This window comes from Dothidotthia symphoricarpi (genome assembly GCF_010015815.1).
Source record: "Dothidotthia symphoricarpi CBS 119687 unplaced genomic scaffold P153scaffold_15, whole genome shotgun sequence".
Taxonomy (NCBI): domain Eukaryota; kingdom Fungi; phylum Ascomycota; class Dothideomycetes; order Pleosporales; family Dothidotthiaceae; genus Dothidotthia; species Dothidotthia symphoricarpi.
The window spans coordinates 1,033,818-1,059,235 of record NW_022985022.1 but is presented as its reverse complement, the minus strand read 5'-3'; the positions used below and the strand labels follow the sequence as shown (position 1 = coordinate 1,059,235).

The 25,418-nt window shown below is 50.0% G+C and overlaps 10 protein-coding genes and 1 non-coding gene across 11 annotated transcripts; 4 read left to right on the top strand and 7 right to left on the bottom strand.

Annotated features, from left to right (window-relative positions):
• Positions 1-115: 115 nt before the first annotated feature.
• Positions 116-705, top strand: P153DRAFT_387996 (uncharacterized protein; the record flags this gene model as incomplete). The annotated part of the gene is made up of 2 exons (XM_033670709.1): positions 116-510; positions 567-705. 2 exons carry the CDS (start codon positions 116-118, stop codon positions 703-705), a joined length of 534 nt encoding a protein of 177 aa, XP_033521844.1.
• On the bottom strand, positions 678-2,297 carry P153DRAFT_67946 (S-adenosyl-L-methionine-dependent methyltransferase). The gene is made up of 4 exons (XM_033673334.1): positions 1,949-2,297; positions 1,789-1,891; positions 967-1,730; positions 678-917 (listed from the first exon to the last, which is right to left on the bottom strand). Exons 1-4 carry the CDS (start codon positions 2,083-2,085, stop codon positions 809-811), a joined length of 1,113 nt encoding a protein of 370 aa, XP_033521843.1. The 5' UTR covers positions 2,086-2,297; the 3' UTR covers positions 678-808.
• Positions 2,298-3,312: 1,015 nt separating this feature from the next.
• On the top strand, positions 3,313-3,900 carry P153DRAFT_387994 (uncharacterized protein; the record flags this gene model as incomplete). Its single annotated transcript, XM_033670708.1, has 1 exon — positions 3,313-3,900. The coding sequence occupies one exon, from the start codon at positions 3,313-3,315 to the stop codon at positions 3,898-3,900; it is 588 nt and encodes a 195-aa protein (XP_033521842.1).
• Positions 3,901-4,163: 263 nt separating this feature from the next.
• Positions 4,164-5,877, bottom strand: P153DRAFT_345158 (amidase signature enzyme; the record flags this gene model as incomplete). Its single annotated transcript, XM_033666082.1, has 3 exons — positions 4,164-4,362; positions 4,417-5,273; positions 5,326-5,877. The coding sequence occupies 3 exons, from the start codon at positions 5,875-5,877 to the stop codon at positions 4,164-4,166; spliced, it is 1,608 nt and encodes a 535-aa protein (XP_033521841.1).
• A 902-nt stretch (positions 5,878-6,779) lies between these two features.
• Positions 6,780-7,665, bottom strand: P153DRAFT_387992 (aquaporin-like protein; the record flags this gene model as incomplete). The annotated part of the gene is made up of 2 exons (XM_033670707.1): positions 6,780-7,235; positions 7,336-7,665. 2 exons carry the CDS (start codon positions 7,663-7,665, stop codon positions 6,780-6,782), a joined length of 786 nt encoding a protein of 261 aa, XP_033521840.1.
• Positions 7,666-12,541: 4,876 nt separating this feature from the next.
• P153DRAFT_368742 (uncharacterized protein) lies at positions 12,542-13,340 on the top strand. The gene is made up of 2 exons (XM_033668598.1): positions 12,542-12,676; positions 12,729-13,340. Exons 1-2 carry the CDS (start codon positions 12,618-12,620, stop codon positions 12,964-12,966), a joined length of 297 nt encoding a protein of 98 aa, XP_033521839.1. The 5' UTR covers positions 12,542-12,617; the 3' UTR covers positions 12,967-13,340.
• A 60-nt stretch (positions 13,341-13,400) lies between these two features.
• On the bottom strand, positions 13,401-14,560 carry P153DRAFT_368741 (HSP20-like chaperone). The gene has a single exon (XM_033668597.1). The coding sequence runs from the start codon at positions 14,491-14,493 to the stop codon at positions 13,528-13,530; it is 966 nt and encodes a 321-aa protein (XP_033521838.1). The 5' UTR covers positions 14,494-14,560; the 3' UTR covers positions 13,401-13,527.
• Positions 14,561-14,854: 294 nt separating this feature from the next.
• Positions 14,855-16,327, bottom strand: P153DRAFT_67816 (uncharacterized protein). The gene is made up of 3 exons (XM_033673333.1): positions 16,249-16,327; positions 15,677-16,195; positions 14,855-15,626 (listed from the first exon to the last, which is right to left on the bottom strand). The coding sequence occupies exons 2-3, from the start codon at positions 16,113-16,115 to the stop codon at positions 15,217-15,219; spliced, it is 849 nt and encodes a 282-aa protein (XP_033521837.1). The 5' UTR covers positions 16,116-16,195; positions 16,249-16,327; the 3' UTR covers positions 14,855-15,216.
• Positions 16,328-17,277: 950 nt separating this feature from the next.
• Positions 17,278-17,370, top strand: P153DRAFT_t91. The gene has a single exon. It is a non-coding gene; the product is annotated as a tRNA-Ala (tRNA).
• A 479-nt stretch (positions 17,371-17,849) lies between these two features.
• On the bottom strand, positions 17,850-19,852 carry P153DRAFT_424683 (MFS general substrate transporter). The gene is made up of 4 exons (XM_033672498.1): positions 19,540-19,852; positions 19,377-19,489; positions 18,951-19,323; positions 17,850-18,896 (listed from the first exon to the last, which is right to left on the bottom strand). The coding sequence occupies exons 1-4, from the start codon at positions 19,826-19,828 to the stop codon at positions 17,923-17,925; spliced, it is 1,749 nt and encodes a 582-aa protein (XP_033521836.1). The 5' UTR covers positions 19,829-19,852; the 3' UTR covers positions 17,850-17,922.
• Positions 19,853-23,095: 3,243 nt separating this feature from the next.
• On the bottom strand, positions 23,096-25,418 carry P153DRAFT_377670 (uncharacterized protein; the record flags this gene model as incomplete). The annotated part of the gene is made up of 7 exons (XM_033669748.1): positions 23,096-24,182; positions 24,233-24,323; positions 24,376-24,783; positions 24,829-24,919; positions 24,972-25,137; positions 25,195-25,301; positions 25,353-25,418. The coding sequence occupies 7 exons, from the start codon at positions 25,416-25,418 to the stop codon at positions 23,096-23,098; spliced, it is 2,016 nt and encodes a 671-aa protein (XP_033521835.1).

Here is a 25,418-nt window from a genome sequence, read left to right as displayed (position 1 = left end):
ATACTATCACATCTGCAGTTCTCCACCGGAAAACTCCTTGTAGCCTTCCCATCACATTATCCCACACACAAACACACACACACACACACACACACACACACACACCTTCACCACCATGAACATCCAAGACCTCCTCATCCCCTCCCTAAACGAAACATACTACCACAACACAGGCCTCGTCGTCCGCACGCCCGCGCGCTTCAACACCGCGCAGCACGGCCAGGAGGCCGTGTATGCGGCAAGTGCATCCGACGAGGCGCCAAGACACGACAGCGCGCGGCAAGATGGAGAGGACACGGTGACCGAGGATGAGGATGAGGATGAGCGTGTTGGAGAACACAGTAGTGGGGACGAGCGCGCGATGCAGATCCTGGCTACTGTGTGTGCGGCACGGTTGGCGGAGGAGGAGGCTGTGAGTGCGAGGGAGAGGGAGAGTGGGGAGAGGGGTAGGGGGAAGAGGACGAAGAGGATGACGGAGAAGGCGAGGGCTGCTGTTGAGGAGGGGGAGAGGTGCGTGTATTCTTCAAACGTTTTGTTGATGATGTGATGGCTGACGCTTGTTTTAGTAGGAGTCAGGAGCGTGTGGCGGCTGGTGCTGCTGCGGCTGTTCGTGTGGGTCGGGCGAAGACGAGGGTGAATGGGCCGGTGAGGAGGTCTGCTAGGTGGGCGGAGAGGAACGGGGGGATGGCGGGGATGGAGAAGTAGTTGGGGGGTTGGGGAGAATACATGGGGTTGGGAGGTGTGGGATTGTGCATTGTGAAGCGTATTGTAGGCGTCAGGGTGGGATGGGATGTTGCATTTTTGCGTATCATGTTGTTTGGTTTTGGTCGTCTAGCTCGAGCTCCTCCTCATCGTGAACGGGTTCGTGACTGTAGACAGAGGTTGTGTTCCGGGGCTTACGCGCATACCAGAACAGTCTGTAGAAGTCAGGGAGTGAGAATAAGTATTCTGCTACGATCAACTTACACATCAGCGTAGTAGTGGCGGTCTTTCCGCTTCGCTTCTGCTCTGCACTCGGCCAAGAACACCTCGACTTCGTGCTGCGTCCATTTGAGTACTCTGGTGAACAGCCCAAGCGAGCTGCTCGGTAGCCAGTCCATCAAATCCGCGTACGCGAGATCGCCGAGCAGCTTGAACTTATCGCCTTTTGCCCATCGTCCAACTGGCCATTTGCACGTCTTTGCGTTGATGTCGACGAAGCCGGCAGAGCGGAGCTTGGGCCCTAGATGACGAGGACCGGTCCCATCTATGCCCAATTTACCCGCAGCTTCTACGAAGAGCGCTGACCACTTCATGAGAGGCGAATTCTCGTCCGTGACGCTAGGATCCATGCATTTGATAGGGAACGTTAACTCCTGACACTCCAAATAACCACCAGGCTTGAGATTGGTGAATGCTTGGGAGAAGAAGCGGTTCCAGTCCTTGACTGCGGCAACTAAAGCGCGGGTATGGATAAAGTCGAACTCTTCGTGAAAGATCCAGTCCAGCTCAAAATCATCTATGAGGAATTCGCAATTCGGCGGAACAGAACAGGGTTGAATCGGACTCAGGTCTGTTCCAAGAACTCTCGCAGAAGGATGCTCGTCGGCGAACTCGATGGACCAGATTCCTGTTCCGCAACCTATGTCTAGGACGTTGTGAATATCTTGTGGGATTGGGGCGCGGTGAAGTTTGCCATCGAGAGTCAAGCGGAAAGCATGGTGTTGCAGTTCGAGTCTGTCCGCCTCGACCTAACGTCGTGACTGTGAGTAACTGACGGTACGACCGGGAAGCAGGTATGATGCGCACCTCGTCATTTGGCACAGGATACATTCCCTCGGCATAGGCATGGTACCGTCTGCCATTCTCATAGCGAAAATTGAACACGGATGAAGTCACCGACATAGTATAACTTCCTGCAGTCAGTCACCAAGCTCGAGAAAGAAACTTGTCCATGTGTAGGACGTACGAAGTTTGGTGGTCGCTATATGCAGAATCGCGCTCGTCGCTCTGATGATTACAAGTTGATGTCAGCCAATGGCGTTCACATGGGAACGGCACGCCATACATCTGTGTCGAACGACGGCTCGGAGCTACTAGCCCCATCTGTGTCTGTTATATTGTTGTTGGGCACGCTGGCATCAATCTCTGTGATCTCTTCCAGAGCAGCCATTGCCGTGTAGAGGCCAGAAAAGAGGAAAACTGGACGCAGAGTCAAGCACCCGATCACATCTACCCATCAGCAAACATTTAGGGGACAAAGCAAAGACCAAGTAGATTGTCGTCCAAGCGCGGGAACTTGAGCGGTGCAACGTTAGGCGGCACTCTGCGATCGACAAGCCAATTGTGTTGTACCTATGCGGGATACGAACACGCAACTGCAGCATAGGCGCACTTCCGCGCAAGGCACGTGCCAATGCAGGCCTGTCGGGTGATGTTGCGGCAACTGGTTCCATCAAAAAACTCTTCCAAGACGATATAATACGCCTACTCTTCAACACAGTGCAAGGTTCCGTGCCTCTTTCGGTTCTCATCCCGCCAGCGTGGAGGCGACCCATCTCAACAAAGGTGTTGCGCAGCGTTTGCGTGTGGCACTATGGAGAGCAAAAGGCTGCTGCGTAAAGTTCGAACACCCCGGTGGAGATCCAGCGGGAACCCAGAGTGGTTCGAAACGGACGTGACTCGCAGTCCGGCGGCGCTTGTCACAGACGCGACTGGTTAGGGGTGATCGATGCATGCAAGCCGCAATTCGGTAGCTCTGCAATGCTGAAATCTAAGTGGAAAGAAGAAATAGAGGGCTTTCAAAGTAGAGACGCGAGGAACTAGTTATGGCGTTGAGGGAAGGCGCGTTCGAGTCAAGTCAAGCTTCGGCCGTGTACCCGCCGCCGCGACACGTGCTGCAACGTAAGGGGCGTAGATCTTACTGACGACCACCAGCACGAAAGCACCAACACCATCAGAGTGAGTCAAACGAGGAATATAGCCTACACGTAACAAAGGCAGGTACGAGTTTGACGGACGGGCTGCGCCAGACTTTGGGAGGCGTGGCGGTGAGTATCCTCGTTATCCTGTCGTGAAGGCTCTCACCACCCTGAAATACACGCAACATCGTAAGGAAGTATCTGAACATCCATTTTCTTTCACTTGCACCTCTACCGCGTGACTTTTCGCGCGTTGTCGTGTTTGTCTTTCTGTAGTCGCGTCGTCGCGTGTTTCTACTGTCGACGCGTCGCGCGCGCCTTCCAAAATTGTTCAACAACAGCACAGTCTGCGTAGTTCTGCTCTCCTCGACCACAACTACCGTTTCACGCCCATCGAGGCATCAACATCAGGATGACTTATTCAAGCCAGCACAATTGGCGTCCCAACCAGGATCATCGACCTACAAATCGGGGTAGTGGGCGTCCATACCAGAACAACAACAAGCGATGGCCAAGCAAGAACCAAGATGACAAGGACCACCAAGCCGATGACCAGATTGCTCCAAGGCATGCATCCGGCTCCGTCGACGACCTCCAACGATGGGCACTGACTACTGCCAACTTCCTTCAACACGGTCACGGCAAGAGAGAAGACCAGATCATCGAGCGCGTTCAGCGGAGATACGCGAACGCCGACATTGGCGGATACGAGAACCCTCACGCCAAAGAAGATACGGCACATGTTCAAGGTCTTGGCACCGTTCCAGGAATCGATCAGGCATCCACCGATGGAGGCTCTGTTTCAAGGATGGATAGCGCCTCCATGAAGAGACGGCGGTCAACGTCGCCTGCTTACAACAGTCAGAACAAGAGACCCCGCTCCAAGTCGCCGCTTCATAAGGCACGGATGGAGAAAACTACGGCCGACTGGGTTGAGGAAGACGATGACTACGCGCAGTCAAGTGAGTGGAGCTTTCCGGGAAGTGAAGATGAAGGATGAACACATGCATGAGCGTGTTTGTAAGAGTAATACTCAGCTCTGGGAGCTTGAAGCTGACAGGCTATGTTGGCAGAATAGCTGGTTGATGGAATGACAGCAAGACTACTTCGCGGATGGAGATGCCCGAGGAGCACACAAAATTACTCACGATTGCTGGCGATGGCCAAATATAATCCAACCCTTCATTAGTCAAGAAGAACAGTAAATGCTAGGGTATGTAGCTGATATAAAATCTTTAGCTATGCTGTTTTACTTCATTCTGATTACGTCCCTTCCATGTTTTCTTCCGATACCGTAGTTAATGGATCCATTGGAGTTGGTTCTTTCACGTCCTCGATCTCCTTCTGTGGCTCCAAGTACGGTTTCAACTGGTTACGAACCATGGTCAGCTGCTCAAACACATACCCAACTTTCAGCACATCCTCATCTCGACCCACTCGTCCAAATACGAAACCAGAAAATCTGCACCACTTGTCAGCGTCTCCGCATAATTGAGTTTAGCCGCCTAAAACTTACGGAATCCCGGGCGCAGCAGTAACCATTCCGTTCTTTGGATCCCTCTCGATCGCTGTCTCCTCCGGAAACACACCCATCGGTACACTCATCACCGGGCTCCCCGCCCTCGCGGCGAATGTTTGCATGGTGACCGAGAGGGTGGGTATCAGCAAGACATCACAGTTGTACCGATCCAGAGCACCCCTGATACCGCCTTCACCAGCGAAATAGATATCTCTCTTCAGCATCCGTTGGTATAGCTCGTGACTTGGATGTGTGGCCTGAGCACGTTCGAGCGCTTCTACATTCCACTTCGAGAACTCTTCCTCTGGGCAGATCTTGAGGAATCCGATGAGGTCATAGAGGGTGTTGATATCCTTTGGATTTACCGTAAGGGAGCCAAGATATGCGTTAATAGCGATCTTCATATCTGTATCGAGAACAATGTGTCTCTCCGCCTGAGACAGACCCTCGAACTCCTTCGCGCCTTTGAGGTTCCAGAAATTCACAATCTGCGCACCGGCAACTTTCAGCTTTTGTATAACGCCCTCGAACGCTTCCTGCTTGCACGCAGGAATGTCCTGTGTCTCACGAAGTCCTCGGGGAATGCCGATGCGTATACCTGTCAAATCGAGGCTGGGACCTGTGGCCTGGGTGTGCTGTATGATCTGCAGTTGTCTTTCTGTAAGTTGGTTTCCGCACTGAGGCACAAGCTCCATGCACATCAACACCGCATCATCCACCGTACGAGTCAAGAGGCCGACGGTATCCTGTCGTTGCGACGCGTATATGATACCCTCTGAAGGGAGTACATCGCGGGAAGGTTTAAATCCGATGATTCCGCACTTCTCGGCGGGGGCGGTGATGCTATAGCATGTCTAGACTTCCCGTCAGTAAAGCAAGCAAATCATCCACCTTCGAAAAACACACCTCCGTCCCTACCGCGGCAAAACACAGCCCAAGCGCCGTCGCAATCGCACTGCCCGTACTACTCCCACTCGACTTCATCCCCGGCCAGAATATCCCCGTCATCTGGCCACCCCGTGGACTCCACCCACTACACCCATTCGTCGAGCGAAATCCCGCCCACTCCGCCATATTCGCCTTTCCGAGAATGACAGCGCCAGCTTTTCTCAGTCCCGTCACAACGACGGCTTCATCCGGTGGTTTACACCCCAGAAGAGCGAGGGACCCGCATGTTGTCTCCGTGCAGTCCAGGGTGGGGATGTTATCCTTGAGTAAAATAGGGAGGCCGTGGAGAGGGCCTCGACTGCCTCGATTTTGCCTCTCCGCGTCAAGACTCTGGGCGATTCTCAGCGCGTTGGAGCTGGTTTGGATGACGGAGTTGTATTCGTGGTCAACTTCTTGGATGCGGGCGAGGTATGCGTTGACGAGGTCTACGGAGGTAAAGAGGCCGTTGTCGAGGCCTTCGTATATGTCCGGCAGGGTGATCTCGCTGAGAAGGGGGATGTTGTGTTGCATGGTGGTTACATGTGCCTTCTATTCTGGTATGCTGGTTTGTGGTAACAGGTAGGGTTGCAATACGAACATGGTGTCTGTCAATATATATAATCATCGTGTACAAACACTGAAGATCGTGAATTCAGGCGGTTCTGTTGGAATTTCGTGAGTTTCTCTGTGTAAGATGTTGTGAATTTTGGGGTTGAAGAGGGTAGGTGACTATATACTCGTCACAGAGATTGTATGCCATCTATGAATTGAGCACCAGATGTGTGGGAAACACGGTTTACGAGCAGCACTATGAACACTTGAGGTTATCCAGGCTTATTTTTGTTTGGTCTATAGTGTTATGTTGTACCATTCACGCGCGACGTGGGAAACGTTCTGCGACTCAGTGAAGTGGTGCTCTTGTACTTGAATTTTCAGCTCGGTATGCCAATCTACCGTTTGGACTCTTTACTTATATGCATACAGCTCCGCGTCAAGTGAGCGATTTCACTGTGAGCTATCAAACGGTGTGGTGATGAATTCTGAAAGTGAGGCAGAATGACGGTATGTCAATCTTTGACCCGTGAGAGTTTAAGAGTCATGTCATGAACAATTGTGAGATAATTCACTAGCGCATACAAATGTTGAAGAATGTACAGTTTAAATCTTATTTCAATCGTTACTACGTCTAGCGCATACGCCTAATGAGAGTTTATAAACGCCAATACCATGACCTTGAGCTGTCATATGCTTAAAGAAAGATCCTGTCCTAATCATACAACCCAGTCTTATTCTGCTCCTTCCACCATGCTGAAGCCATGCACCACTGATTCCAATCCAAACCAGTAGATCGATCATTCCATACAGCGCGCCTAAGTAGATCGACGATAATGACGACTCGATGACCTTCTTGAGGGCTGCCACTGTTTCCGTTCCTATATGGTCCCCTTTCGTATGAAATTGATGAGGTAGTACTCGCCACTGGCGACCAAAGAGCCGAGTAGTGGTCCGATCCAATAGATCCAGTGATAACCGGTGAATCCAACGATACACGCGGGTCCGAAGCTTCGAGCAGGATTGAGACTGCCGCCAGTAAAGAAGACACAAGACAGCTCGGAGACGAACAACGCAAAGCCGATGTATGCTGGTTTCGCTGATCCACCCTCCATCATGAGAATAGTCAACACCAGCTGCGACGTGACAAAGGCTTCCAGAAAGAACCCGCGAGTAATACTCATGGAAGCATCCAGCACAGTAGCAATGATGAGTGGGCCAGGTAGTACGCCGGAAACGAAGCCTGCAGCCGCTATGCCTGCGATCATTTGGGAGACAATGGTTTGGAGTGCGCGGTGCCAGTGAATCTTGCCAGTGACCAATAGAGCTGTGGTTACCTAAATGAATGTGAGGTTAATAACTGTTGCACGGACGTATTGACCTCAAGGCCGCTTCGGGACGGGAGTAGTGGGATACAAAAGGACAGGCTGAACTTACTGCAGGATTGAACTTTCCACCACTAATATCAGCAAAGATTGCGACATTGACCGCAAGGGATGCACCGAAGACGAAAGCGATGTAGAGGAGCTTGGCGACATCAGGCTTGTCATCCGCTGTGAGTTCGCTGGTGCCAGCTGCGTTGAGAGCAATCTGTGTGCCAGCAAAGGACATGGACAAGAACATGAATGTTCCAATGAACTCTCCTAGAAACGCATTGACTTCGGTACGAACGGTATGATAGCGTATGCGATCTTCCGATGGAGGTACATGAGAGGGCTCATGGAATGGCAAGCCGGAACTCCTATCGGTTGAGCTCTTCTCGTCCATCATGACTGAGACTGGATTGGTGCTGAAGGTACTTGAAGAGAAGGGTCTTAATGAAACAGGAGAGGATAGAGCCCGTGTGAGTGAGGTTTCGAACGATGAGATGGATGAGGTGGATAGAATAGATACGTGCTTGGAAGAGCCCGTTTTATATTCAAGTGAAGCCATGATATTCCGATGAGCTGATGTACAGCAAGAGGACACCGGGGATTTTGAGAAAGTTTGTCCTACCCCAACGGGGTCCACTGTGCACTGTAGAATAGATCATTCACCCACTTCCGGTTCCAGACGACGTTTGTGAGGATTCATGGGGACCAACGACCCATGTACCTTGCCGAAACCTGCATTACTTCTGTATCGATGGCATGCGACATCTTGAATGAAGCGATGTTGTACACAGAAACTTAGATAGATTGTATGGAAGAAGTGTTGCGATCACTGGTTGTGATGTGGTCTGACCCTACATCTACCTTCGTTCTGATTGATCGGTTGATCGATTGAATGAGTATCAGTAACAGTTTTCGCCACATTATTAGAACCATGGGATCTTCATGGGGGCAAAATCTCATATCGCGGAAGCCGCGATACTTGGACACATAGATTTGCGAAGGCTTCTGGAGCTTGCATAGTAGAGGTGTCGTGTTCGAAGCCTCATTCATGATACTCGTAGATGGCTTTCGCATGATTGTTTGGGGTTGGATAGAGTTTGGATAGAGTTTCGCGTACGTGGGCAAAGTGTTGATCGTCATCGGTTTGAGGAGCACTTTCGAAACTATGGACGCTACACAGCATCACGTACCTGTTACCTCAGTCCCCACAGTCGGAACTGTGAGTGCAAAAATCAAAATCGGGGAACAAATTTGGCTTGATGAATTGGGATACCGGTTTTCATTGGAGCTCTTGGCTTGGATGCACGACATCTGAGTGGAGTGATGGGGAGTGTTCTTAGGAAGCGTTGTTGTGATTAACGGCCCACGTTAGATTGATACCTGCGTAAGATACATGTGCACGGCGTACGGATCACTTCCGCAACCGGCGTGAAGTGTGGGACAGGTTGCGTCTTGCAGCTATTCGAACATCTGTCAGTGTAATAACGGTTGCCTGACATGTCTGTCGCACCGCAGACAGGATACGGGATTTCTGCCGCTTCAACGTCGCTGTACATAAGCAACCTTTGGATGCGGATGCCATGTAACTCCTTCTCGTTGTCGTAACGATCATTCAAAAATGGTATGATCTCCAGAATACTAGGTTCCAAATATGTGATGCAGTCATCAAATTTATAACTGAAGCGAACCATACGCGTCATCGCTAGCTTCACTGGCCACATGAACTGTCCGCCGACCATACCTGTACAGCATGATTGATCTGGTCTCAATGTACGTCAGGATGGAGGGATTGAGACTAGAACAATCGTTATGCGTAACCTGTGGTAGTAAACCGAGAGGTTCTACTCTGTTCCATATCAAAAACAACTGGATATGCTACGAGACCTTGACTGCTTTCGCGACAAGGAAAGACTGAAGGATCCAAGGTAGCTAGAGGCGAACTGTAGTGTTACTATAGAAGTTCTCAAGACAGACATCAGTCGGATGAACTGAGCATGATGACCATAACAATCGACTGAGGTTTGCATGGTGATCGTCTTCATGCGTGAGCTACCGGTCGCTGCAGGGAAAGAAAACGGCTGTCAGATCCGATATACCAACTCGCGAAAGATACGAATTGGTCTTTGTAACCCATGAGACAACTGAGAATCAATAAATCAAGCTCCAGTTTAGATGAACTGTTGAAACATGCTCAATCCTGCGTTTAACTGGGGCCCCACACTGACTCCAGTTATCCATATTTCAATATACCCAACACCCAACCCAAGTGGTTTGCTTATGTCATTCTCGAGGCTGTTATTTTTTGACAAGAAGACTATGGTGTGTCTCATGCTAAGCTTGGTTGGTTCCAGCACTAATTGCTGTTCTAACATACTGCAGCACCTGGGATGCTAGGAAACGTCGCATTCTATTGCCGACAGTACCATTTCACCGATCAACTCGATACGTCTACTTCCTGGCTCTTCGATGATCCGCCAAGATGACTAATGTATAGGTGGTACAACGATGAACATCGAACCAACAATGGCGTGACTCTGAGATCAACAATGACCTTCCTGCTCTTGTCATGTTTGCCACACCAATCTGAACAAAGACGAGCTCCGCATCCTCGGTGATGCTGGAACATGTCTCGGCTTCTACAAGCGGATGTTCCGAGTATCGCCACAGCAAGCCAGACAAGACTGCCAAGCCTGGGTTGGCGGGTGAAATTAGGTATGTCGACTACACCCCAAACAATGTGTTGGGAAGGAAGCGATGTTGAGATAGTGCTGGTGTTTGTGGTTTGAGCTACTCGAGCAACTCACTGACCTATGCATTCGGCCGGCGAGTTTGCTTAGTCAGTACGTCTCTAGCTTGTTATCCGGTTTCATCTCATGACAGAACCAGCTGGCAGCTCTTCTCTCTTAACTCATCAGCGCAGCGATTGCATTTCAATATTGTTCAGGTGGCTAGTTGAAAACAGCCTGCCAATGCTCGTCCCGCACGACAAGCGACTATTGCAGAAAGGTGGTGTAACTGAGAACAACGGAATCGATGGAGGTGATGGACGCGAAGCGCTTACGACGTGCTCCGGGTGTCGCTAAAAATGGCGTGAGTACCCCATCTCCATCTTGAAAATCGCCTACCCCACATGCACACTCATGCACGTACACGATGCACGCCAGCGCTAAGGTAGCACGCCAATCCACCAGTAATGCACGTAACAACGCTACGACGGCAGTACTACGAGTGATGCCGACTCTGGAAGGATGACAGGCTGCAACAGGCAAACTCGTCCGCATGTGTTGCGAGACGCAGGTAGCCGATGTATCAGGATTAGTGTTGCAAGTATGCAGTGTCAGGAGTTAAGTACAATATGTGCAATATCTGTGGTTTTGTGCCGAGACTTCTTAGATAGTCGCTCGCGCCTTGGAACACCTGCCGCCGCGCACGCGTTTAGTTCGATGACCTTTCAGCAACTCAGTGCCTAACTCTTCATCACGTCTTTCCCTTCATCGTTCTCCAGACTCCGACCAAAATTGTCGCCTTGAGGAGCATCCGTCGATGATACTTTATCATTTGCTGGCAGACAACACACATACGGGTCCAACACTACTGCCGTACAACCATCCTCCCAACCACTGGGCAAAAGGTCGTGCAGCGGGAAGAAAGAACCACTAGATGTTTTGGTGTTAACCACTCATGCTATGTGGATCCATCACCGACAACGGCGCGTCAGTCTGTTCATCTTTCCTGATCGACCTCGTCATATGTCGACATGTCCGCAATGTTAAACCAGTATTGGAGATGCGACTTGGCCCCTAACACATTAAGATCTTCTCGAATTTGAACTCTCGGAATGTTCGAGGTGGCTCTGATTCAGCCATGGATCAGGGGCTTGAAGCAGGAGAAAGAGCCTGGCCACAGGGTGGATCACCAACGTGTCCGTGTATTACTTCTGCGATCAGAACGACTGTCAGCATGACGTAGTCAAAACGTCTGTTGCTTTTCGTGACCCTTTTTATGGAAATTGCTGATAGAAAGAGCGTGGCAGGAAGGCGATCGAAACGGCGTAGAACGAAAGTAATACCAGTTTGCGATTTCCTAGTGTCCAACTGACAACTCTTGTAGCCAAGCCATCGCTAATCCAATCGTTGCAGAAGCTGGCATTCCTGAATGGCACGTTTCCTGAGGAGGTAAGGCCCAGACAGTAGCCTAAAGAATACGAGTCGCTTCTTCGTACTGCCAACATCATTGCCTTGGACGCTGACGTTGAAGGCGGTTATGACGCAGTCATGATGCTCTTGCCACTGAGGTAGGGATTGGACACAACATTCACTGTACATCGTTGAGGCTTCTCGAATGTTATGAGCCTGCGAGAGAACGAGATTTCCTCCTGGGTCGCTTGTGAAGAGTTGCATGTCGCCCAAGACGCAAGAAACAGGCTGGTCCACAAACGTAGACGGGGTTTATGTGAAGCTCGAATTAGCTTTGTTCGATACGTCATTATGGGAGTCTGGCCAACGCTAGATTTGGAAACGCGCGATTTAATAGTGGCTAGAGCGGTGAGGGAAGGACGGGCGTGGCGATCAGGACCTTAGTGCTTGAGGCCGGTTCCGTGGTTCGCTGAGGGGTATCCAGGATGTTACCGCAGTTAGCGAGGAATGTTTCATCAAACAACATGGATATGCCTGACCTCGGGGTAAGTCACAGAACCATAACTAATGATAGTGCTAGAAGAGGAGACTAATGGTCTTGGAAAAGGAGACCAATGAAACCAACTATGATCCTCTTGGGGAAAATGCGGAATTATTAGCTCTCTAGGAATGAAGGAAGCTATGTCGTCTATACAACTTCGAAACTTGGTTCAATACTCATCACAGATCCTAGATGTGCCGATAATCCAAGAAATCACGCAGGATCGATTGCCGCTGGCGTTGTCCTTGCTTTTACCCAGACCTAATGTCCACCGCTAATACGACGGGGCGACCTCCGCGGCTGCAATGTTGCTACCCAGCCACAACGCGCTCGTAGTCCGCGTCTGAGACAGGATCTGGGCGCGTCAGCAGGGATATGGCAACTTTTCAGGAACATAAACAAGGCGGGCACGTGTACGTGTACTGTCTAGACTGTGTTGGCGTTACAAGGAGGCTGTATCACGTCTACGCCCGTACGAAAGAGGATTGGCTGATTACGAAATTTGGATGAGTGCATAGGTCCGTGTCATAAACCCCCGAATAGAATATAAAGACTATGGGGAGCCGCGATTTCATGTACATTCACTTCCAACATCTACAACCTACCATACCTCTCCTTCAAACCTACCAACCAACCAACACCCCAATCCCCAACTTCACAACCATCAACATGCGTTTCTCCGCCATCGCCCTTCCCGTCCTTGCCGGCTTCGCCGCTGCTCAGTCCAAGTACGCAATTTATTGCTTTCTAATACTTACCGCTTTCTGACACTGAATCTAGCGTTATCTCATCCCTCCAGAGCCAGCTCACTAGTGCTGTCTCTTCCATCGCTGCCTCTTCCGCCGCTGCCTCCCGTTCGGCATCCCTCTCTTCCGTTGCCGCATCGGCCAGCAGCGTTCTCGCATCCGTCTCCTCTGTGGCAGCCTCTGCTACCCACACTGGTTCCGCTGATGCCGTTGTTGGCGAGCTCGGTGGTGTTGCCGCCGCTGCCATCGGTGTCGCTGCTTGGTTGTTGTAGATGCATTGATGGTTCAGATATTTTGAATTATTGGCAGTAATTAGGGTGTGAACGTTGGTTGCAAATGTCGAAGTAATAGTCATCAGAGGTCGTCTCACAGACGAGGTATAATACGAAACAGGTCACTTAAACCATTGACTCCCCATGTGATGAGTGGCAACTACTTCGCTATGCCTTGCGTTCAAACCCGAAACCCCTTCTTATCTCACCTTATAACGTCTTCCGTCCCAAGTGAGCTTGTTTTATGTTAGATCGATGCCATCACATTTCTCCCAGCTTGATTCGTTGTCGACGTTTGTCTTTACCCGGCATTTCCAAACCATAGCGCTTGAGTCAAGGTCGATCACAGAGTCTTTGAAATAAACAAGGAATCGGTTCGAAAGCTCTCACGTTCAGGGATTTTGGCCAATCTTAATTTGAAGAAATTCATTTGAGATTATTACGAAATAGCGCGCTTAGTTCAACATTTGCCATCCTACTTTGACATCACTCTTCCACCAATTACCTGTCCATCCTGACACAATTAGCCTTCCTCGCCCGTCCCCAACGCGTGTCTTCCGTTCACAGAAGAGCAATTCTCCTGATTTGTGGTGCCGACGCCCTCGGCACAGTGATTCTTAGCACACCGTCCTTGAAGGTGGCGCTAACATTGGTTCCATCAATGCGTTCCGGGAATGTGAACACTTGCTCGAACGATCCATGAACACGGTCATCATTCTCGGTCCGTTGTTGCGTTGGTTGAGCTGGAGATTCAGCCTGTAGTTGTTGCGCGACAACCGTTCCTGTCTTAACAGCCTCATCAACAGATTTCTCCTTGCTCTCGGCATCTTTCGGCTCGGTGGTGCTGGATGGATCTGAGGGTGCAGAGAAGAGCGATGAAGCCTCGGCTCCAAGGTCTTCGAAGTCGTCTTCCACGAATGCTTGGTAGGACTTGTGCGACTCAGTACTGCTAGAAGGTGTGGCCGAGCGAACAGTCTCGGTTTCGGACTGGAGCGTGGACTGGGTCTCAGCATTGGCAACTGACGTGTCATTGATCTTGTCGTCTTCATGTCCCTCAGTGAGGTGCTGGTCAGCTGCAACTTCCTGCTGTTTCTCCGCCTCTGCTCTCCACTCGGTGTTGCCGACAACCTTCACTGTACGCTCATCTGTAATCTCGATGCTGATATTCTCCTGTTCGAATCCATGCACATCGCCGTCGAGCTGCCACCCCTTTCCGTTTTCGCTGACAGCGAACCTAGCGCGGAGAGCATTTTGTCGCTGTTGTTGCTGTCGATCGGCCTCACGCTGCGCCTCACGCTGTGCCTCGATCTGTGCCTGGCGCTGCGCTTCGCGATCGATGCTGCTTAGCAGCTCATCAACTTGGGAGAAGAAGTGATTGAACGACGAGTAAGCGGGGCGGTGAGGCTGTGGTCGAGAAACGCTATAGGTGTATGCAGGTCGTCGTGAGACGGGAGCGTAAGAGCCGAATGGGTTACATTGTGATGCCTGGTAGGAGGGTGCACATCGTGGCATGAGGAAATAGGCCATTATTGGTGTGTTTGGTGGCGTCTGAGGTGAATTTCGAGTCTGGTCAATGCAAAGAAGAATTGAGAGTAGTGCAAGATTCTGAGTATCTGCTTGTTTGTGTGTATTCTGAATGGATGATGATGAGAGATTTAGAGACTACGAATGCCGCTTTTATAAACATAATGCCAGGTCTGCAGGCAACAGCGGCTTGCATACTCTTTGATGCGAAATGCAGATGCCGTAAGCGGAAAGAGATTGAGAGAAGCAGCCAGATAATTCACTGTGTTTCGTGATGTTGCGAGATCTGCCGGGAAGACGCGTGAAGCTTCGCGACTCTGCTAGAACATTCCGTCATCATCGTTCCGTTTATGGCTAGCTCCAGCTGAGGTAATGCCCTTACCATATTATGGTCTTTCAGGAAATTGATTAGCGCCTCATACCACAGCACCTCTCAATACAGTTCAGTCGAGACTCCGTGCGCAAACATGTGTTCCTGAAACTTTGTGTTTCAGATCTGGCGCTCGCATGTATCGCCGCACCTCAACCAACTGCTTCAGATGAAGTTCATCTGCCGAATCCAACCAACGACTTATATATATACTTCAGGACGCGTCTCTCGTATACACCATGAACTTCAACGAGATCGCATGGATGATCGATTTCTTTACTGAGGATATGATACTAGCTCGGGGATCAGGAAGTTCGGATCTCAAATTTGAAGTCCTGTTCATTCTCATCCGTTGGCTAGGTTCTATACCCGATAGCATCATGGTCAAGGCCTTCCAACCCGGCCGTGGCTTTGTTGACGATCCCGGTGACTTCTGTCTTCAGGCTGCATGCGTGTAGTATGTTTTGGGATGAATAACCGTGACTACTGTAGCCGGAATGTCTCCATTCCGGTGACATGATGTTTTGAACCAGCTTACACAGGCTATCGAAAGTGATTTTGTAGAACGGAATTTCTGGTCGCGGTGAAAACAAGTCCAAACGATCGAGTTCTCTCGTCAATGCACCTAGTAGAAAGGATCCGCACTGGAATGATAGGTCATCGTTCCTCGGGCAGACATATTTGCTATTACGATACTTGTCGAGCAGGGCATGTAACGGTTCTATCACGGATTCGATGACTTGATACCGCTTGCGAACGATCTCACCTATTCAGTACGGTTAGTGTTGCAAGCGAGAAAAGCCGTCAAGCGCCTACTTGAAATTTTGCTGGGAATGGGTAAGCCCAGGGTTTGTATCGTCACTGCACTCTGGCTAATTGCCACCATAGTTGCCAGCTTGAATTGCTCCGACAACTCGAACGTCCACGCGACCCAAATCCACAAAATTAACTCCCGACAGAGGGTTGTGGGCATAGGCATCTGTTTGAGATCATGCAGCCACATGGTTGTAAAGACTTCGATAGCTTCTCCGCACTCATAATAATCTACCAAGACTGCGACCTTAGCCAGCATCTCTAGTGTTACCGTTCGGGGCACCTGGCGGTTGCGCAGGTGGAAGATGTTGAGGACGATAAGGAACGCTTCAGCATCCCAATCTTCGGCATAGACATGGAACCGTCCGTCGGATTCATGGCGACCAGACTCAGACCACTTTTCTTTCGTCAAAGCACGCTTGAACCAGGATGAGGCAAGCATCAAATGCCTTCAAGAGACGTGGTAATAAATACCTTCATCTTCAACATCTCGCTCTGGTTCTGGAAGACTCTCTAGACCATCTATGCGTATCACCTGAGCAACCTGATTTGGATGTTGATGTTAAATAGCTCACCTTCCATCAATTCGCTCGTCACCGCCTTTCTGTTCTTTCCTTTTAGCTCCTTCTTTGCGCCCCACACTGGCACCGTGAGCTGCTGAGATTCCTCATCGTGGTGCCATGGCGCAAAATTGTCGGAAGCGTTCCTGAGAACAATGATTGTATCTGGTTCAGAGTCGATCTCATGAATAGTGGGGGGCATACTGAGGGTTTCCTTTTAAACCTGCATCAGCCTATGCTTTTTTATAGCCAAGACGCCTTACTTCTACTGACACGAGACTAGAAAACAACGAATTTGATAATCTAGTAAAGGTCCTCAAAAGTGGTACAGATATGATGGGTCCTTTTTATCTTAGTGGTGGGGCGTTTTGAGGTTTTTCGATACGTGGGAACTGCAAACAGAGGGCTGACGACCAAAACCATATACGAGCGCTTGAACATAGACAAACCCCTCCCTTGCATCGCCTGTTGTCAGATTTTACCAGAAGTGTTTGTTCGATCGTGTTCGGCTGCAGAAAACCGCTGCGATTCGTGTGGTATCCTAGCGAGCGCCTCTAGCCGAGTTGGGATTACGATAAATTTGATTGTTTGATCTTTCGTTCGAAATGAACTCAGTTTGAGGATGTACCTGACGAATCTTGATTTCAGCCTCCCCTGAGAATAAAGATAACCTTTTGGTTTAAAACCTCAGCCCAGCCCTCAGTCAATCGAATTACCTTGAGTGTAGCTACGTTCTACTCAGCGACTAATGCAACTAAACTACAAATCAAGAACTACTTGACAAGCTGATTGACAAGGCGCACATACTTTACACAAACTTTGCATGTACTTCTCAAGCTGCAGGAACTCGCTCCAGCTTGGTTCCCAGTATCGTGCATGACCGAGAACCGCGGTGCAATGGCACTTTAGATGATCACTCGGCCTCGTGTAGACAATTGGTGGGCGGTCTTCCATAAGATGAGGAAATTGCTTTGATCCGAAAAAGCGGGTAAAATTTGTCGTATATACAATCCATAATTGAACAACATTTCATCAAAATCATTTGGGCTTGTGGTTTAGTGGTATAATTTTCCCTTAGCACCAATCTCTTCGGAGACCGCGTGGGAAAGGTCCTGGGTTCGATTCCCAGCAAGTCCATTTCTTTTTGCCGGCTATTTTGCTTGCCTTTTGTTTTGTTGTGTGATTGCTCAAAATTGGGATCGGGTTCTCTTTTGTGTAGAGACAGACATACGTGGTCGGCCTGGGATCTTTCTGGAATTCGGCGAGGCAATCGAGTTCAAAAATCAGTGTCACGTCTCTTCTCTTAACTTTGGACCAAGTGTCGTACCATCCTGGGTTATTGCAGTCATGCTATAATACCAAAGGTACACGTGGACATATGGGTTTTCAGAGTACAGATATGGTCATGCCTGTTGCTTACAAAATTGCTTCCTATAGCTAGATGCCGGGGTATGCCATGCAGTCTCTATATACTGGCTCTTTTACGCACGCGAATAGGAACCGTGCAAACTACATCCTATGCTGAACAGTAGAAGCAGTACACGCTGTCAGTGCTCACAAGTGACAGGCTTCGCGCAACACCCAAAACGACTACCACACTTCCAACAAATCATGGCCCTGGGCTTCTCCAGAAGTATTGTACGAGACCCACAAACTATCGACAAGTTGTCGGTGTTCTTCAAACTCCTTCTACAACGTCTGTCTTCCTCGGGTCTCTATCGGGAGCAGCAGCATGCTCACGAACGCCGCAATGAACAACCCGCCCGATGCATAAATTGGGGCTTTAGGGTTGGCGCCTCCAGCGTTGATGGCAACAATCGGTGCGCAGAGTCCAGCAACGCGATTGAGGAAGCTAGACATCCCAGTGCCGGTGCCTCGAATCGGAGCAGGGAAGACCTCGGGAGTGTAAGCGTAGAGAACGCCGTACATGATGTTCTGGAAGAATGCTTCGAGGCAGGTAAACGCGAGCTGAAAGTTGGAGTCGGACGAGATGGTGAAGAGAAACACGAAAACACCAGTGATGGCTGTGGCAATCGCCATAGTGCCCTTCCGGCCAAGGTATTTGAGCTCGACTGTGTACCAAGCGATGACAGAACCTGGGACACCTACGATGGCGGTGATGGCATAGTTGCGGTATACAATGCTGGTGGAGTTCTCAATTCCGCCTCCGGTATTGGCTAGGTACTGCGGGAGAAAGGCATTGAAGAGTGGATAGGCCATACCAATAGTTGACCATTGAAACCAGAGCAGCCCAGTTGTCATGGCAATCTTCTTGTCCTGGAATAGCGAGCGAAATCGCTTTAACGAGAACCTACCCAGAGAGCGCTTCACGATCTGAACTGTACCGAGTTTGACCTCCTCACCGGTCACGTCCGGATCACCGCCAACTTGATTGAGCACGTCTTCTGTGAGCCAAGTTGTGGTCTTGTTGTAGTGTGCAATCCCGTATATGGTCGCTACAGCCTCAGCTTGGCGGCCACGAGACAGCAGGAACTTCGGCGATTCGTACAAATGAAACAGGAAGAGGCGACACATGAACATGGTAAAAGTTATAGCTCCCAGAGCCAGAATCAAGTAGCGCCATCCCCAGTTATTAGCTCTGGTACATTCTCCAAGGGGAGTGTCTCCAGGGCACGAGAAGTTAGGAATAAGGGCCCAAGCAACTATATATATATCGTTAGCTTCTCCATTCGTATTCAGATTGCAACTAGACTTACGAAGCGAGGCGATCAGATTACCCGCAGGCCAGAATACCGAAAGCAGAGTAAGAAGACTGCCAGATGCCTGGGGTAAGAACTCCAAAAACAGAGCGCCGTCAATGGGGAGGTTGCCGCCGACACCCAAACCAATGCAAGCGTACAGAGCCGAAGCGCCAATCCAGCTAGCAGCACCGCCTGAAGCCAGGCCAAATGTACCAGCGAAGAAAAGGGTGCAGTTGAAGGCCAGACGACGTCCTACGACATCGGCAGAGGTACCCCAAAAGGAAGCCCCAATGCAGAGACCGAGAAAGAGCGCCAAGGTGGTGTAGCGGACATCGGTCTCACTCACACCAAACTCGGCTGAGAGTTGAGGCAGTGTAAGAGCAACACCCTGTGTGGTAGTAATCAGTATTGAGTATTGTTGCTGTGTCTCTTGGTACTTGCTTGAAGCCAAAGATTGTCAGCCATCCATCCACCTCCACACAAAGCAAACAGCTCCCATTGATATCTGCCCATGCCCATATCTTGGAGGGCCCTGTTGATGACCTTTGCTTTGCCTATTTTTGATTACTACAGGTATACTAGCGGGCAGCAATGCATGACGAACGGTCGTAGGGAGTGTCGGTTCCAGAAGCTGCCACATCTGCCACGATCTCTACTTTCAACTTCTCGATAGCAAATGCATGGTTCACGACGCTAATCGCTGCGTTACCGCCAGATGGTCCAGATGCACCAGTCGGCTTGTCATTGCTTGTGATCGCGTGTCCGCCCGATACGGTTGAAGCCTGTGAAGAACGGGGGGTATGATAGGCAGCTTGATCAAAGGATACATGGACACCTGGAAATTCAGACGCGGTATGCCTTTTGAAGGGGTTGACGAACATAGTTCGAGGCATTGTTGCCGTGAGGAGAGAACGGACTGTGCGATTGCAGGTCGACAGTAGGCACACTGAGTGTAATGCTATGGAATGGGGTGGAGCCCAAGGCAGAAAATTTGCTAATAAATTAATAATGGTTGTGCTTGTAAAAATTTGTAACTGTCTTCCAGCCCTGCCCTATCACAGAAGTTGGAAAGCAATAGTGAGAAGTTATGGGTCAGTGACGGCACTGTGCCGAGCAGCATTGTTGCTAGGGCGATGCGACGCATCGTACGAGTATGTGCTACCATAGCACCACCTATGGTTCTCGGTACAAAGATCATCGGTTCATGCCGTCGTGATGGAGGTCGAACGGTTGACTTTAGCATTCCACTTTTTCGAGACGCTAGCAACACTAGCGCATCCATTCCACGTTACCGCTCCGGTCTCGCGTCATATACGTTCTTGCCTTTTCGTTATCATATTGAGAGCAATGTCTGAAGTGCACATTCTGTGATCGTGGTCTTTGTAGTCGATGCACACAGCGCAGGGAGCCTTAGCAAACGACTCATTGCTAACTGGTCTCGATTGTCCCAGACCACGAGAGTGGAAGGTTCACGAGAGGTGGTGGAAATGTCACTTCTGAAAGGGTCTCTTCATCACCGCCCAACCTTTGAAGTGCACCTTCTCATTCTTTAATCTAGCAGTCAGGGTCTACCGCACTGGGTCACCCATGCGATAGTTGCCACCCCAAAACCTTCGTGTGTGACTCGAAGTCTTTCTCTTCGTTTTCTCAAGCCTCTTTGAGCTCATCACCATTCTCATTAAGTCGATCAGTTCATATCTTTCAGTCATCCGCGGACCATATACTATCTCTCTTCTTCTTATCCCGGATTACATCACACATCAATCCACGAAACGGGCTATCAAGTCATGTCCGACACGACAAGCAGCACCAGCATTGAAAACATGCGTCATATACAAGTTCGTTGGCCAGTCTCAACGAACGACCGCTATTACTCCAATCAGATGTCGTGCCGACACACCGCACATGACTTCTACGCAGACCAGCGAATTCCAGACGACGTGTACGAAAGTAGTGCGGATACCCTTTGGACTGCGCCTACGATCGACCACTATTGCCCCGACAAGACGACATGTAGACGGTGCCGCTATGCTGCGAACGACCTCTCTTCAGCACAAACCACGCTGGAGAACGAGCCGCTGGCTCTCACGTCATCATACGCGCAGAAGCAAACTTCACATGTGGTTCAGGAACATCGTCCTCAAAGACTTCAAGGTCAGGTTTTCGCTTGGAACGCATATACGTGGGACAAACATGATCGAGATGAGATGTGAGTGTGCGCTCAAGCCACGAGAGTATGGCTTACCATATATAGAGATGATGTCAAATACGATATCTCTCATCTCGTCGCACATCCGCCAAAGCCTCTCTCCGCTGCCACCAGTCCGCCGACAACGCCAACTGTTGTCCACGATCACGACTACGAAGCAGACAAGGTCGATCGTGCGTTCATCGAGGAGCTCAACCGCCGGAGCATCATCACCGAAGTGAAAATGGACGTACACGAACGTTTGTCACAAATGAAGATGGAGAAGCTGGAAGGACAGTGCAAGAATTTGACCGAGCTATGCAATGAATTCGCTCAGGAAGCAATCCTCTCGAACCTAAGGTTTTCCAAGGTGGAACGCCAATGCGAATTACTCGCCGAAGTGAGCCATTCGCTAGCTCATCATTGTAGCAATCTCGCTACCAAACACAATGGCCTTCTCGATATCACGATAAGACTTGGCGACGAGTTGGGCCTGCACGCGCAAGCTCTAGACGCATTCAAAGTCCAACGAAGGGATGTCCAGGGGTTGCAGCCAGAATCGTACTCGCCGTCAGAGCGAGCTGTTGCGTGGGCCTTGTCAACGGCATCATCTCCTGTTGCGGTCGACATCGATCTCTCTGATTTCGAACAGGATGTACTAGCGCCAGGCATCGGGAAGCGCAACAAAATGCGTGTGTTTGGAAAGAAAATATCATTGTCGCAACCATCAGAATCTACAATACACACGAACAGCTCGCATAGCTACCAGCCTAAACACGACGCGCACGGATCAGACACTGCAATCGAGGAGTACGATGCGACGCAAACCATCGTCTATCCATCGATATTGCTCGAAGAGCATGATCAGGGATCCGCCAGCCTGAACAGAGTCACTGAGTCACTTGATCCAGCGGGCGTGGAATACACCCAAACTCCTTCCAGAGACATACAGACTAGCTCAGCCACGATCGTCGAACAGAGTGATGAGGTATGTACGCAGAGAAAGTCGCCGATTGACCAATTACCTCGGAAGCGGAAAGCGTACGCATCGAGCAACGATGGTGGGAGGCTTGCCAAGCAACGACGAGATTCGATCATGGATTGAGCGGAGGCCATGATGTATGGTCTGCAGTGGCAAAGGGTGCGGAATCGCAGCCTGGGATCTGAGTCAACGATGGCGTCGATTAGCCACTTTCTTCATTCTAGGTTCATGTTGTGTGGGTCTTGAACAGGCTTCTCTCGTTTGTGCACCAATGGTAGGTTGAGAGAATAGCGTTGGAACAAGACGGATGTTTGGTCATCGACAGTGGGCTGTGGACGATGTATGCTCGAAAATGCGTGTAGTGAGATGGTTTGAAGGGGCATATCACCACGATAGGGTTGTTCTACTACTTCGTTTCTGATCCAGTGGATAATTGGACATCGGTCCCTCCTGATACCATATGTTATGCGCGGAGTGGATTGAGGTTGAAAACCAGGGTGGTTGATATAAAAGACAGAGCATCGTTGAAAATGCTGCATTATACCAATTGTGAGCAAGTAGAACTAATACATGGGGGATGACCTTTACCTAAACACTCCCAAATCGTGCTCGTAACACTTGGAGGATGGAGGCTTGGACGAGGTAATCGGTGCTGTGTGTCGTAGGGATTTGCGCGAAAGTGTCACAGTTGGATGATGATCAACAAGATCGTGAAGAGTTATTAATTGATACACTGACCTTTGGTCGGGGCGTATAATAACGCGGTATCGCTAATTTAGGTAGAGACCTGAAAGTCCGTGTCGCGCACGTGGAATTGAACTACGTTATGTCGGTCGGACTGGTAGTTTCGAATGTAAAGGCCAGGCGTTGCAACATTCAGACAACGCTAGAAAAGTTGACGCTATTGCTGTCTTTGAAATCTTCGTCGATTGGCTTGGATTGACATGAGATGCATTTCGTCTCGCCAAACCCAAGCTCATCAGGACTGACTCATTGTGAGATTCCTTGCTCAACTTGTCCGTCGAGGTTCAGGTTCTCCCAGTCCCAAATCTGTTCCATTCCGCCCATGTCGAGAGCGGACTGATTCCCAAAGGCTCCAAAAGGGTTTTGAGCCAAGAATTGATCCAAATCAAAGCATAGATCGTCCGTAGTGGTCATCGACGGCAATGGATCTCGCTCGCCAATTTGTGGATGAGTCCCAGACGACAACGAACTTTTGTTGATAGTCGCAGGGATTGCAGTGGTTTCTGTCGGAGCGGCTGGCAGGGCGACTGGAGGCGTACATATTGGAGGTGATGATTGAAGCATAGATGGAGAGCTTCGTTTGCGACGTTTGCAGCACGGTAAAGACCGGAGCTCGGGCGTGGCCTGCACAAGTTTATAAAGAAAGTTGTACGATGCTGCGCCAAGTTTTGTTGTGAGACTTAGCTGGTACAGCATGTCGAGTGAGCTCTCGATAATATTCATGATGTCGTCGCGACGGGGTAGGACGCAGCCGCGGTCGTGGATGATGGCTGAGCATAGAATCGTGGCAGTGTCAAAAATAGAGAATACTACCATGTGAAATTTGGCGTTGATGGGAAATTCGTAGTTGAAAAGCTCCTGCGCAACTCCCAGGGCCAGCAGAGCTATGTTGACGCCCATTCTTCTGAACTCATCGTCTTGATCGGTCGTTGTTTCGTCTCGAGTTCTGGTGAGATACGGTTTTAGAAAGTGGAGCATTGTCACATAGATGACGCAATGCAGCTGAGACCGTTGGAAGATGAAATACGAGTGCTGTGCGTCGAGGGAGGTATCGGGGTCCTTGACCTTGAAGATTGGTGGCAACTCCTCTATGAACCTTTCGCACTCAGCTTCTACGGCGAGCACCTGCTCAGCTGACAATTCATTGCCAGACTCCGCATCGCCTATGGCAGTTGCCACCCGTCGACCAAGATGAGCTTGCAGGGCCATGTGAGCAAACGGCGAAAGTAGGTTTGGCTCCGTCGCGGATTGATCCAGTCGGAGCGTCGGGAATATGAAGGTCAGATTCTTCTGGTCAATAAGATTTGGTCTGCCCAGCCAAGAAGACATTTGCCTGTAGGTCAGTGAGTTTCACAATACTCTATCGTCGTGGTTTGGACTTACCAGTCCCAGATGTAGAGCAGTGTCCAGATTCGCCGCCGAATTTCAATATCAAATTCGGACAGATCCTCGACGTTGGCGTCTCTGTCGATACCTGAATATGTCAATAAGATGGCCATGGAGATGAGGACAGGACCACCTCGTACCTAGCTCTTGTGCTGCTCGGATCGTGGAACTCAGCGTATGCCATGATTCAACGATCTTTGATTCGGACTTTAGCCAAGCACCTTTCAGGAATTGTTCTTGGACACGCTCGATGCATGTGTTCGAAGCCTCGAAACTTTGGCTAAGTTGCTCCGCAGCGGATGCAAAACGGTCAATCAATCCTTGCGAGTCGCATGCCAGCTCAAACTCGGCCATATTCCGCAACGATGAGGGAAGGTATTGCACAGTGTATGCGCAAATTCTTAGTAACAAACATGTAAACTCTGGTGGGAGCCTCTTGCCGTTAGTTCGATCAGTCCACCATTGAACATAGTTGTCGGTGAAAGTTGGTCCGTATATGGCGCTATATCGATAGTTCACAACTCTGAGGAAGTATTTGATGAAACCATCTTTATAAATTAGTACTTGTCGGTTGATGGACGGTGTTTACAAACCAGTGATCGATCTAGGCGGTATGGCGTACATGACTTTGTCGACTTCATAGGAATTTGCTGCGTCAGACGATGCACTCTGTCGTCGGCTCCCCTTTTGAATGTCGTCAGTTCAGGTCGTCACTTTTACGAAACGAACAACTCACATCCTCGACAGTGCCAATCTTGTAATGTATATGTCCAGGCATATATCCCCATACTTTCAGACCATCTTCGGGCTCTTCGCTTTGGCCCGAAGACGCACCCGACGATTCGAATGACTCTTGGCTTTGGAAACTTCTCTTCTGGCCTCGAACCTCGCTCGGTGTCTCACTGACAATTTCGGTGTTATGGCTGCGATCCTGCTGAAACGGGAATTGACTTACTCACCGGATGGACTCTGTTGGCGACTCTTCTTGTGCCTTCTTCACGCCGAACTGACACAGGTGAGCGACCTTGCGTGCCTGACAGTGATTGCAAGGCCACTCGCGGGAGCACTAGTGAGCCGTTAGAACTAGAACAGAATGCAGGGTCTCCTGGAGCTAGACTTTTTGCTTCCGTCGCTGGCATTCTGTGCACGACATTGTCGAGCGACCTTCTTTCTGATATTGCAT

Coding starts and splice junctions, on each gene's coding strand:
- P153DRAFT_368741 (XM_033668597.1), bottom strand. CDS start 14,493: ATGGCCTATTTCCTCATGCCACGATGTGCACCCTCCTACCAGGCATCA.
- P153DRAFT_424683 (XM_033672498.1), bottom strand. CDS start 19,828: ATGCCTCGAACTATGTTCGTCAACCCCTTCAAAAGGCATACCGCGTCT. Junction 19,490..19,539: donor AACCGACACTCCCTACGACC/GTTCGTCATGCA, acceptor AATCAAAAATAG/GCAAAGCAAAGGTCATCAAC. Junction 19,324..19,376: donor CTGACAATCTTTGGCTTCAA/GCAAGTACCAAG, acceptor ACTACCACACAG/GGTGTTGCTCTTACACTGCC.
- P153DRAFT_67946 (XM_033673334.1), bottom strand. CDS start 2,085: ATGGGGCTAGTAGCTCCGAGCCGTCGTTCGACACAGATGTATGGCGTG. Junction 1,892..1,948: donor TATAGCGACCACCAAACTTC/GTACGTCCTACA, acceptor GACTGCAGGAAG/TTATACTATGTCGGTGACTT. Junction 918..966: donor CGCCACTACTACGCTGATGT/GTAAGTTGATCG, acceptor TGACTTCTACAG/ACTGTTCTGGTATGCGCGTA.
- P153DRAFT_368742 (XM_033668598.1), top strand. CDS start 12,618: ATGCGTTTCTCCGCCATCGCCCTTCCCGTCCTTGCCGGCTTCGCCGCT. Junction 12,677..12,728: donor TTCGCCGCTGCTCAGTCCAA/GTACGCAATTTA, acceptor CACTGAATCTAG/CGTTATCTCATCCCTCCAGA.
- P153DRAFT_67816 (XM_033673333.1), bottom strand. CDS start 16,115: ATGCTTGCCTCATCCTGGTTCAAGCGTGCTTTGACGAAAGAAAAGTGG. Junction 15,627..15,676: donor CATTCCCAGCAAAATTTCAA/GTAGGCGCTTGA, acceptor CGTACTGAATAG/GTGAGATCGTTCGCAAGCGG.